This window comes from Amblyomma americanum, chromosome 7, assembly GCF_052857255.1.
Source record: "Amblyomma americanum isolate KBUSLIRL-KWMA chromosome 7, ASM5285725v1, whole genome shotgun sequence".
In the NCBI taxonomy this organism is placed as follows: Eukaryota; Metazoa; Arthropoda; class Arachnida; order Ixodida; family Ixodidae; genus Amblyomma; species Amblyomma americanum.
The window spans coordinates 82,521,930-82,534,043 of NC_135503.1; the positions used below are offsets into that span (position 1 = coordinate 82,521,930).

Below are 12,114 nucleotides of genomic sequence, written 5' to 3' on the forward strand. Positions count from 1 at the left end.
CCGAAAGAAGAAATAGTTCCTCTTCTATTTCACATACCCTTTCTTTTTCGTTAGCTACATCAAAGAAAATTTCATATACAGGTTTCGCAACATCGTTAAACTTCAATGAAAAGATCTGAAGTGTTTTTTTTCCTTCAGGAGCAAAAAATTTCAACTTCACCCAATGCGAACAGAGATGAAAAAGAGGTGCGGCGGCGCGCGCCTATAAATATTCCAGCTCCTCCTCGCAGGCCTCACTCTGCGTTCGGGGAGCTTGCGTTTGCGTGTGGCGTGGTATTCCTGCTACAAAATGAGGGAGATCGTCCACGTCCAAGCGGGCCAGTGCGGCAACCAAATCGGCGCCAAAGTAAGTGACCGCTTTACGATGCATAATATTTGATGACACATTGCTTTCCCGATGCCCAGGAGCCTTCCGCCCTGTGTTTTGTGCTCACGTTTTGCGTGGTGTACGTGGCAGCATTTTCGAGATTCTCGTTGCAGGCTACGCGCTTACGTAAGTAGTGAGCTTTGTGCAAGTGTCAATTGCGGGCAGTCGCAGTTCTTCCCTCCTTAGTCGCGGCTTCTTCGAGCGAGAATGTTAGGCCCAACCACACATCTGACCTTCGGGGCTTGGCCGCCGTTTCCTATGCTTTTGTTTGAAGCCTGCTTGCCGTCTCAGAGTTACGATAGAAGAATTCTACAAGCTTCCGGTCGAGTTTTTCGCTGTACCACTAAAGCTGTGCCAATATTCCGAGAGCGGCGAGCTTCTTAGCTGGTGCGTCCGAGCTGGTTGAGGCAGCGTTCCCTCGACTGCGGCACCCGGCAGCAGCCATGTTATGTCTGAAAGGTGTTTTCGCACCATATCGTGTTTTGCATGAATTCTGGGCTTTTAAGTGGTTTGGGGGTTATGGCTGTTTGATGTCACCTCACGCCAGTTATGACACTTTTCCTGCTCGCAGTTTTGGGAAGTCATATCGGACGAGCATGGAATCGATCCTTTTGGCGCCTATCATGGAGACTCTGACGTTCAGATAGAGCGTATAAATGTATATTACAACGAAGCGTCTGGTAAGTATCTGTCTGCATTTCGGCTGATGTTTTCAGTGTAGAGTTCTCGCGTCGGATGTCCTACTGCTTTTTCAAGCTGCTAAGACCCCGAAATAGGCTTGCTGACTTTGAACGAGCGCAGTGCGTAGATAGCCCCCTTGTGAGATGCAAAAGACTGTAGGTGATGTTCTAGCTCCTCCTCAAGGTATGACGTGGTAATTTAAATACGTTAATGCCCTTATATGCGTAATTAGGCACACTCTACATTCATAGACCCCTGGGCGCAGTGGTGTAGCGGTTAAGCGATGCGCCACTGCCCTGCGATGGCCGGTGCTGTCACCGGTGGGGCTTGTGATACGCGGGTTCCTGCTACCTGCCAAGGTTGGGCAGCTCGCTCCCAATGCGGTTTCTTGCTAGTGATGACGCCACAGGGCCACGTCACAACGTCAGCACCGACGATGACGTCGGCTTTTCTGCAACAGGAGAACCTTAACGCCATCACATTAAAATACTGGATGCATGTGCCCCACGATAGTCAATTAAATTCAAAAACCTCCTCCCTTGTCCGCCCAGCTGAGAGAAAAAGGGCACCACGTGACGCTTACGGACCAGAGAATGTCGTCGGTCGATCACGGTGTTGACAGCTGGAGCTGTTCTCTCGCGTCTGGTCGTCTGCAGCAGGCGACCACGGTCTTTCCAGGCGTCCGCCATTTTCAATCGTGAAGAAGCGAACGCACAATGGACACCGTGTTCGCTTATTCGGCCCAATGACGCGTGGTCAAATCGCGACCGCGCCAGACGTGTTTCGCAGGAGGCGGAACCATCAAGGCGTCCGTGTTTTCTAATGTCAATGCATGTTAAACGACCTCCAAGCAAACGAAAAAATTCGGCACACTTAAATTACCCGCCGCGATGGGTAAGTGGTTAACGCGCTGTCTACTGAGCCAGAGTACCCGGGCTTGTACCCGACTGCGGCGGCCTCGCAAAAGGCACCCGTGTGCTGTGCGATGAAAGATTCCCAAGGGGTCGAAATAATTCCGGAGCCCTCCACTACGACCCCACACTCACTCCCTCATTTCTCCTTTCCCTGACGGCACAGTTCGTATGTCCACAGAGATACGCGAGAGAGTTACTGCGCCATTTCCTTTCCTCAAAACCAGTTTTAAGGCAACCACGTGACGAATGCAAGACGTGGGCGTTTGGATGCGGTTTGCAAACTTTATTTCAGGCGATCATTTTCTTTCGCGAAGTATGACACCACCCACAAACACGCGCGCATATGACACCACCCGCGCATATGACATCATCCGGAACGCAATACGAAGAATTCTTTAATCATACTTTTGGTGCAAAATTCCAGAACGCATGCAGTTCAAGATGCGTGTCATCGATATACAACAGTTGTATCTTACCGGTAGTCACCTACGGGGCAGAAACGTGGAGGCTAGCGAAAAAGGTTCAGCTCAAGTTGAGTACAACGCAGCGAGCTATGGAAATATAAATGATAGCTGTAACGTTAAGGGATCAGAGGCCGGCAAGTTAGCTGAGGAAAAAAACGTGGTGGGTTAGTGACCTCCTAGTCTAAATCAAGGAGAAATCGGCGTGGGCACGCAAGAGAAGGCAAGCGTAGCTGGGGGCGGCAGAAAGTTAGGTGGGCGTATGAGATAGTTTGCAGGCATACGGTGGGTGCAGCTGGGAAAGGAAAGGGTTAATTGGAGACATGGGAGAGGTCTTTGCCCTGCAGTGGGCCTAGTCATGGTGATGATGATGATGTCGTTGGTTGGAAGCCCCTGTCGCAAACTTGCCTGCGGTTTGGCTTGCATGTGTAAGTTATATGGAACTAGAAATGATATGATAACTCCCGGAACGCTGTTAGACAAACGGTTGCGTCGCAACTTTGATACGAATGTCGGGAAAAGTGGCGCCACATGTAGGTCGGCCAGTGCCGAGCGCCACATGTAGGTCGGCCAGTGCCGAGTATATATATACAGATGAAATGCACATGTGTGTGTGTGAAGTGGTGATGTTTGACTTGCTGTCTGCGTTATACGGCCTCTGGATGGTGCCACTCTTTTTGCTCGCCATCGTTCCTATATCGTCTAGTGGTAATCTCGTGCGCGCACGCAAGCACGCGCGCACACGCATGTACCCGCGCGTGTAAGAGACACTGCGCCTTTACTTCCTCAAAAATCAGTTTTGAAGGTTGAGAGCACGCCGCAGTGAATCCCGACTTTGGCATGCGTTGCGTTTAATAGTAACCTTCGTTGCCACTTGTGATTATTTGCGGCCTCTATGGGGAACATGTGCTATCCAACTGCTGCAGCGACTGTTAAACTGTGGAACCAAAAAGTGGCTCCGAGAGCTGTCGGATCAGAGCAAAACCGAGACCAATTTTTAAAGCGAAAAGCAGTACGCCAGCGTTTCGAGCCGTCATCGGGGCCTCAAGTTAGACTTCGAATATAGCTACAGGTCACGGTAGCAGGAAGTTTCACCTTGAATGTAGGTAGAGGTCAAACGATAAGCATAACTGGTGGTAGTCAGATTCGACACACGACCAGCAGCGAAACCGGCGGCTGTTACACCGTCTCGACTTTGACATTTGACCTTGACCTTTGATTTTGACCTTGATCTTGACCTCCATTCAAGCGGGAAAGCTTCTTCCGGCATTCGCATGCGCAGGTCTTGAAAGTGGGTTGTGCATAAAACGGCGGTGAACTTTGATGCCTTCAGCGTACCCTAGGTGTGATTGATGCGACGCCTGCCGTGGAGACCGACACCCGAACCGCACCGTAAGGAAAGGAAAGTGAAATGAAAGTTGGTTTTAAGGAAAAGAAATTACGCATGTCTCGCATATCTCGGTGGACACACGAACCGCGCCGTAAGCGAAGGAAATGAAAGTTTAAAAGCGCCAGTAGCTGGACCGTAAACGTAGCCAGGGAGAAGCGCACTCAACGTTCTGCAGACGGCTAGCCGCGTCTCCTTGCCCTATACACCACAGCTATCGCTCTCTAACCAGGTTCAGCAGTAGTTAAACCGAAGCTATTTTTTCCGATTAGGGACGCGCGGCCGATTGATGGCGTACATCGTTTTCGGGCTCCTTTAAGCGGCTTCACGACGCAGATGCCCTCTGTGCCTTTGGTAGAGACCGGGGGCTGGAAATGCGTCGGACATGTGGCGTCGGGAGAGCGCTGCAGCGATCGTTTTTCCTAGGCACCCTACGTTCCACCGCTACCAGCCTTTGTGTGTTAACTGCCTTATGATCCGCAAGGAAAGCTGCGCAGCTTCCCTGATATGTTTTCGTATGTTAACTGCTTTCATTTGTGTCTTTTTTGCAGCGATTGTTGTCACATTATCGTCGAAATATTACCGTTGTACTGCGTCACACTCTATTCAGAGCGAAGGCATGGGCATCCTCCCTCGGGCGTAGCCAGTATGCGCGCGTCTGTTTGGGGTTTGCAAACACTGAAAATTTAAGGAAAGGCGAGGTAGCAATCTTACAGGGGCTGAACACTTGAATCCTAGCGCGGAGAGAGGGATCAAAGAACGTATGAAAAGGGCGGCGATATAAAAAATAAAACGAAGTTTTTTTATGGAGGAAAAACGCTAAGGCGCCCGTGTGCTATGCGATGTCAGTGCCCGTTAAATATCCCCAGGTGGTCGAAAATATTCCGGAGCTCTCCACTACGGCTACTCTTTCTTCCTTTCTTCTTTCGCATTTCGTTTCCCCAAAAGCCAATTATTATTATTAGTTCACGCTGCAAGCGTAAACATTGTCATTTTTTTATTTGATGCAGCAGTATAGTAACTTGCTTTGCGTGGTCCCTGTAGTGCATGCATTAAGTCCACCGTTGTGGACTGCTCGCGCCCTGCATTGCAGCTGTAATAATCATGTTTTAGTGTACAGCGCAACGCGGAGTAGTACATAATTGTGAGTTGCTGCGTCCAACTAGCTGGTGTCGGCGTACGCCTGACACGATATAGACAGTAGTGATCTTCACTTCTGACGCTGCTTGACACCGATATGTATACGTGTGGAGGAAGGAAACAATAATGCGGTTATGGTGAAAGGAACGGTGCAGCACATCAACGGGAAGGTACGAAGGATGAAGTGCAAGATGAAAAAAATTAGCCGCGGTTTAACTATACTGCTGAACCTCGTTAGAGAGCGAAAGCTGTGGCGTATCAAGCAACTAGAGGCGGCTTGGCGCCTGCAACGGTTAGTGCCTTCCGCACACTGAAATACGCAGCGCGCCCACCCTGGCAGGCGTCGATGGTGGATCGCGAGAGGTTGCTCACCCAACGAACGCAGTGCCGCGTGTCTGCCGCAACGTTGCCAGCGCCAAAGAATGCAGCCCACACCTCTCTCTCGCCACCGCTACGTAGTACCTCAAATCGCGAATGAGGCATCCACTGACCCAGAGAGCCAGTTATGCGCTCTTCCCTTCCTCATAATCATTGGAGTCCAGAACGTTGTCAATGCCAAGCCTAATGAACGCAATGAACGCCGGCGGCCTATAGCTAAGTGCCGCGTTTCTGCCACAGCGTTGCCGATGCCAACGCACACAAAGAACAACTGTAAGTATAGCGACACGTAGCTTAAAGCGTCCGCTCTTTATCGGCTTCGGCTCAGCTCCGGAGCTGCTGAAGGTCGCCTGAAGACCAAGCGACGGAGTCGACGAAACTCGCAGAACATGACGTAATGAAGTTTTCGCTTTAAAAGAGAAAGCGATGCCGCATTAAAAAGCTCCTGGTTAATTTCATCATGATGGAAGTCTTTTAGGTGCAGTCGTTTGCAGTCATAACAGACACGAGAAGAGAAGACGCTACTAAGCAAGCAAATAAAAAATGGCAGCCTATCCTGCGATGAGATGCGGCGTATCGATTACATTGATCGCTTTCCCATTTCGTATTTGAGTTTGGGTTCGCCGTCGCTTGCGCGTTTAATTGAAACGTATTGTTCGAGTGGAAGAATTCTCCTTTCTGTAGCATTCCGTATAAGAGCACCCGCCAGGAGATTAAGGTATCAGTAGTAAGCGTAGGCGTCTTTTCTAGCACTGTGTGTGACTGAGTTTTCTTTTCATGGAGGAGGTAAATATGTGCCTCGGGCCATCCTGGTTGACCTGGAACCGGGAACCATGGACTCTGTGCGCTCGGGACCCTTTGGGCAGCTCTTCCGTCCGGACAACTTTGTGTTCGGTAAGCGGCTGCTCCTCGTTGTCCGAAGGAACTTGTGCGCTTTTGCGTTTGTCATTTTTGAACGCGGAAAACCAGCGGGACTAAAGCACGCACTCAAGTGAGCGCATTGTCCACTGCCTTGTTTCAGCCGTTTCAGTCGCTGCGTAACGCAAGTGTCAAATCAAACTAAACAGAATAACTGAAGCGCCAACACAAGAAAACAGAATAGCGGCTGGAGATTTCAGGTCATGTACATTAACCATTCCACCCAGCAGTCTTCGAGCCCTCCAAGAATATACGAAATGCTCTAAAGGCTCTGGGGATAAGGCATTTGGACTGTTGAGGTCTAACAACTCGCGGAGAGGCACTGGACATTTTTTTGTACAGATTGAGCAAGTCTACCGATAGACTACGTGTTTAGCGCATATGGCGGTGATCGGCCCGTTTTTGCAGGCTTAAAACTTCAGGCCAACCGATCCGCCTGTTTATTGTGGAAGTTTACTCATTTCTACTACCTGGTTTCAGGAGTTTAGGCAGTTTTCAAGCAGTGCGAAGAGACACCTCTTTTATTCCTCAGATGACATTCATGGATACGCAGTTGTGTCAGCTGGAAATCTGAGGCACTGACCAGCTTCCGTGGATGTCAGTTAACCGCGTGGCTGAAGTGTTCATTGACCCTCGCAAAGTTGTCTATCACATGGGTCAACGAACTCGCGTCGCCCTTTTCGTCTTTCACTGTCTCGAAAAAAAGCGAAGACGAGTGTATTGGAGGGTGTTATTTTTGCGCTCTTTATTGTTTACTGTTTTGTTTGCATTTTTCGTGTATTCAGTAGCTTACGTATATTTGTACCTTTCTATAAAGCGCGTTCCCCTGTTCGTTCGAACTACATACAATCCGCGCACATTGTGTGGGCACCTGTTTGTGAGCTAAATTGGCACCTTGATTTTTCTTGATGTTTTCCTACTTGCAGTACGCCAGCTCTTTCCTCGGTGTTCGTAATGTCCGTTGCCTCAAGTGTTTAATAGCAACGCCCATATACGGCACTATATACTGCCATAGCTGAAAACCGCTAAGTTTCCCTGGTAGCCGTGAGACTGTTAATGATGTTCATCAGTAGTACAAGAGAGCATGGTGCCGGGCTAGTTGCTGCCGCATGATGTGAAGAAACCGGCACGAAAGCCAAACGAATGACAGAAGAAAGAACACATAGGGCATAAGCGTTGGTGACTGTCTCATGTATATTTTTTTATGTCCTTCGTTCGCTTTTCGCACAGATTTCACATTTTAGCCATTACATTCGCTCTCAGCAGCTCTCCTAGATTCCCTTTTCGTCCTCTCAATAGCCGTGACGGGGAAAAGAAGGGTGCATGTGTCCTCACTTCTGGGACATTTAAAATATTTCCATTCATTCGTTCCAGCAATTAATCATTTGATTTCTTCACAAGGCACACTGCATGTAAGGTTAACTCTGCATCTAAAGTTAGCATTAAGCTATTAAGAGTGCTGGGACCCGAGAAAGTCTCCTGTTGCCAGGAGGCAGCAAAAGCAGCCTTAATTAGAGCATTTTATCGGCAGAAAGTAAGTCAGTAAACTCTTTTCTGGCGCCTATGTGACTCCTGTCAGCAGTACGTTTAGTTTTCGCACGCATCTGAGCGTTGATTCGCCGTCTAAATCATTTCGTCAAAAGTATACGCCTTTCGCTATCTGCCCTTTCAGGACAGAGTGGTGCTGGCAACAACTGGGCCAAAGGCCACTACACGGAGGGCGCTGAATTGGTGGACTCGGTGCTCGACGTCGTCCGCAAGGAAGCCGAAGACTGCGATTGCTTGCAGGGTTTCCAGCTCACGCATTCCCTGGGCGGCGGCACTGGATCTGGCATGGGAACACTGCTGATCTCGAAGATCCGGGAAGAGTACCCCGATCGCATAATCAACACATTCAGCGTTGTTCCATCCCCCAAGGTTTGTGACTATAATCAGTTCTGAAGTCTGATGACCTTGTTGTACATTGGTGGCATTTTTGTCTTTCTTTAAGCTGACTGCACTGGCTTTCCCTGATGCCTCACGTGTGTGGTTCTGATTGTCTTTCTGCCCATTTCTGTAGGTTTCGGACACCGTCGTCGAGCCTTACAATGCCACCCTCTCAGTGCACCAGCTTGTGGAAAACACGGACGAAACCTTCTGCATCGACAACGAGGCGCTCTATGACATCTGCTTCCGGACGCTTAGGCTCACAACTCCAACCTATGGAGACCTCAACCACCTGGTTTCTGCGACAATGTCGGCTGTCACTACATGTCTCAGGTGGGTGGCTGACTTGCGTCTGTACTTTTGCATCAAAACTGGTATGCAAATGGAGCCCGAGTCCGAAATGCAAGTTACAATTTTCATATCTGCTCACAGCACAGGGATTTTTGATTTGAAAATTCCGACAGTTCTGGCAGGTGTGCATGAGCGTAGGATACTTACTTGGCGGAGGGCGGCAGGACGAGGAAGCAGCAAACTAGCGCCGAGAAAGCCGACAATCTAGCGCGCTCAAAAACTCTGCTTATGACAATAACGTGCACATTCCAGACGGCCGATAATGACGATAGTCTGTTGGCCACGCAGGATTAAAACGCTACTCTGTGCTTCGTGAAAAGTTCGAAAGCAGTTCAACCTTGCTTGAAGTTAATCGTACTTCGGTTTGTGAATCTCCTGCTCGTGATCCTGACCGTTCAGCATCATATAATTGCAGTTGCCATGAAGGAATGGCACCAGGAGTGGCACCAGAGTATACACGAACTATTGGCCTTTCTCGCGAATTGGCATCCATATTCACGAAGGCTCTTCACTTCTCTTTCAGGTTTCCAGGACAGCTGAACGCCGATCTTCGCAAACTGGCCGTGAACATGGTGCCCTTCCCGCGCCTCCACTTCTTCATGCCTGGCTTCGCTCCACTCACGTCCCGCGGAAGCCAGCAGTACCGGGCTCTGACGGTGCCGGAACTGACGCAACAGATGTTCGACGCCAAAAACATGATGGCTGCTTGCGACCCCCGCCACGGCCGTTACCTGACGGTGGCTGCTGTGTTCAGGGGCCGAATGAGTATGCGCGAAGTGGATGAACAGATGCTCAACGTCCAGAACAAACACTCGGGCCAGTTCGTCGAGTGGATCCCGAACAACGTAAAGACTGCCGTGTGCGACATCCCACCTCGCGGCCTCAAGATGTCTGCTACCTTCATTGGTAACAGCACAGCCATTCAGGAGTTGTTCAAGCGGATCTCTGAGCAGTTCACTGGTAAGTACTGCTTGTTCTAGAAGTGCCTATTTGACCCTGTGCGGGGCAGCTGGAAGCATGTGTGCCCCTTGCTTCATGTGTTGGAAAACGGGGAATGGTGCCCCTCCGTAGAATATTTTTTTCCGTGGTGAATACTACCGAACTATCACAGAAACCGTTTAGCGTGATTTTAGTGTGCTATATTCGGATACCACAATACGGCAAATTCCCATCAAAGGAAACTCCAGCCCATGACGTCGACCAATTCTTTCTCTTGGCCGATTCTGCCCCCCTCCCCCTTGACAGATCCCCTTGGTAGGCTGGCATGAAGTCTCAGGGGTGGCCGATAAATGGGGAATAACCATATCTTAATTGGATTAACCACGGCGTCATGTGCATACATTGACGACATTGGCTGAAGGCCCTTCATTGGGAGCCATTTGCCGCTTCGTTCTTGAGTTGTATCCTTCTATAACACTAGATGCCTAGCTAGCCAAACAAAAACGCCGTCTGCGGATGAAGCGTCCGCCTGCCAGCTGCCACGGTTGGTAGATGGCAGTGTAGACAGTGGAAATGTCCCTCACCACTTTGAGCAAAGAGGAAACTGCTAGTGGGAGAGCGAAAACAAAGTGAAGGTGTCAGGTGACGGGCTTCGGGTGGCAAAGTGGAGAGAGGGAAATCCCCCTTTCTTTTCCGTATGCTAGCACTAGCGCTCGTTGTGTCTTTACTTTCATACCCGTCCTTATTCGCGCTGTTGTTTCATAATGGCCCGATACCAACTCGCCCAACTCGCTCTTCTATTAGCAATAGGGTTGGTCACCAGCGAGATAGCCATGTGTCATGAGGCGTGGTGGTGTCCTGGTGAAGGAGACACCGGTTTCGTGACAGCTGCATTCACGTGGAAGAGACAGAACCCATGCATACCAGCTGCAGACTAGTGAAGAGGAGGCCAACCGGTTTCGCAGCCCACAGGAAAGTCTGAAAGGCGTCGCGTCAGCATGCCGCCTACAATATGTGTAAAACCTTCATAGGTAACCAATGCAAAGGGTTCATACATTTACTGCTAGCTTAACTATGCCACATTTAGTTTAACGAGGTAAATCAGGGGATAATGTTTTTTACATTTCTCTAATAGGCCTGCTTTTATCAGCGCAGGTCTGCAGTCGAGGACGCCGTTTGGCACGGAAAAATGAGGACTTGTTGAGCTTTGTTGAAATGAGGACTTGTTTAGAAAAAGAGTTAACTTAAAATGAGGACCACCCAGAGGCATATAAGGAAAGCAAAGTGATAGATGTAACGTTAAGAGACAGGAAGGGAGCAGAGCGGGCCAAGGAACACATTCGGGTTAATTAAATCATTAAATACCAGTCGAAACCGATAAGAAATGTGCTTGGGCATCGCACATAATGCGACGGCAAGGCGGTAGTTAATGGTAACTGACTGGATTCAAAGAGAAGGCAAGCCTAGCGGGAGGCAGCAGAAAGTTAAATGAGCGGATGACATTACGAAGTTAACTGGGGGTAAGGGGGTCACGGATTGCACAGGATAGGCTTCATTTGAGAGATACGAGGAAGACCTTTGTCCTGCAGTGGGCGTAGTCAGGCTGATGATGAGCTTTCGAGCCTTCTTAATCTATAAACTGGCTTACAGTATTTCTTGAAGAGATTTCCAATTATATACAAGCAATGTTACAAGATTGGCAGACTGAACGAATACGTACTACATGTGAGGGTTTTTTACGAAGTCATTAGTAGAACTGTGTTCTCTCTTTTTCTGCAAAACCGGTGGTCGAAGTTGCTTAAAGATCATGTCATTCAATTCCATGAGCCACCATAAGTGCAATTTTATTATTTGTATGCACATGAAGCATGAGCTACGGCGTACAAAGGGTTAAAAAGCGTGCCTCCACTTCCTGAACAGCGTATGGTAAGCTATACACTCGCAGGCAAATAATTTACGGGATGCGGATTTGCGGAAATTAATTTATTTCATCGTCATCGTCGAATCGCTAGCCAGTCAGCTTATACTTGCTCCAGCGGATGAAGGACTCGTGTCCCCTCACTGTTCAGTGCTTTTCTCTGACCTCTTACGCTTGTTTTTTCGGCTACCCAAACCCGCACACTTCTGTTCATGACGGTACTTGTGAGCCATGTTTTGTGATGACGTTATTTACATTTTCGCAGCCATGTTCCGTCGCAAGGCGTTTTTGCACTGGTATACCGGGGAGGGAATGGACGAAATGGAGTTCACCGAGGCAGAGTCCAACATGAACGACCTGGTTTCAGAGTACCAGCAGTACCAGGAGGCCACGGTTGACGACGAGGGAGAGTTCGACGCGACACCGGCAGAGGCCTTGTGATTGAAACATCCCTTTTTCTTAGCTTTCACTTTTCAATAAAGGTGTGTGTTTCCTGTGTTGGCCCTCGTACAGCCGCAATCGATATTCCGCACAGCCTTTCCTCTGGTTGACAGAGGAATGTATTCCTGAGAATCATAATTACAACAGGCTAGCATCTAGCAAATATTACATTAGTCTGCGGAACGGCTCAGCAGGCGTCGCCTAACAATAACGCCTATCTGATCTTGCGCCGTGCACAGGCTCACATTCATCACCAACACGTGCAACTGTGGACTACTTGAGTACCCTCGCAT

The 12,114-nt window shown here is 49.2% G+C and overlaps 1 protein-coding gene across 1 annotated transcript; it reads left to right on the forward strand.

The window, feature by feature from the left end:
- The first annotated feature begins 231 nt into the window (after nt 1–231).
- Nucleotides 232–11,821, forward strand: LOC144097287 (tubulin beta-4 chain-like). Its single transcript, XM_077630034.1, has 7 exons — nt 232–346; nt 939–1,047; nt 6,112–6,222; nt 7,919–8,163; nt 8,306–8,505; nt 9,047–9,483; nt 11,646–11,821. Exons 1-7 carry the CDS (start codon nt 290–292, stop codon nt 11,819–11,821), a joined length of 1,335 nt encoding a protein of 444 aa, XP_077486160.1. The 5' UTR covers nt 232–289.
- Nucleotides 11,822–12,114: the final 293 nt, after the last annotated feature.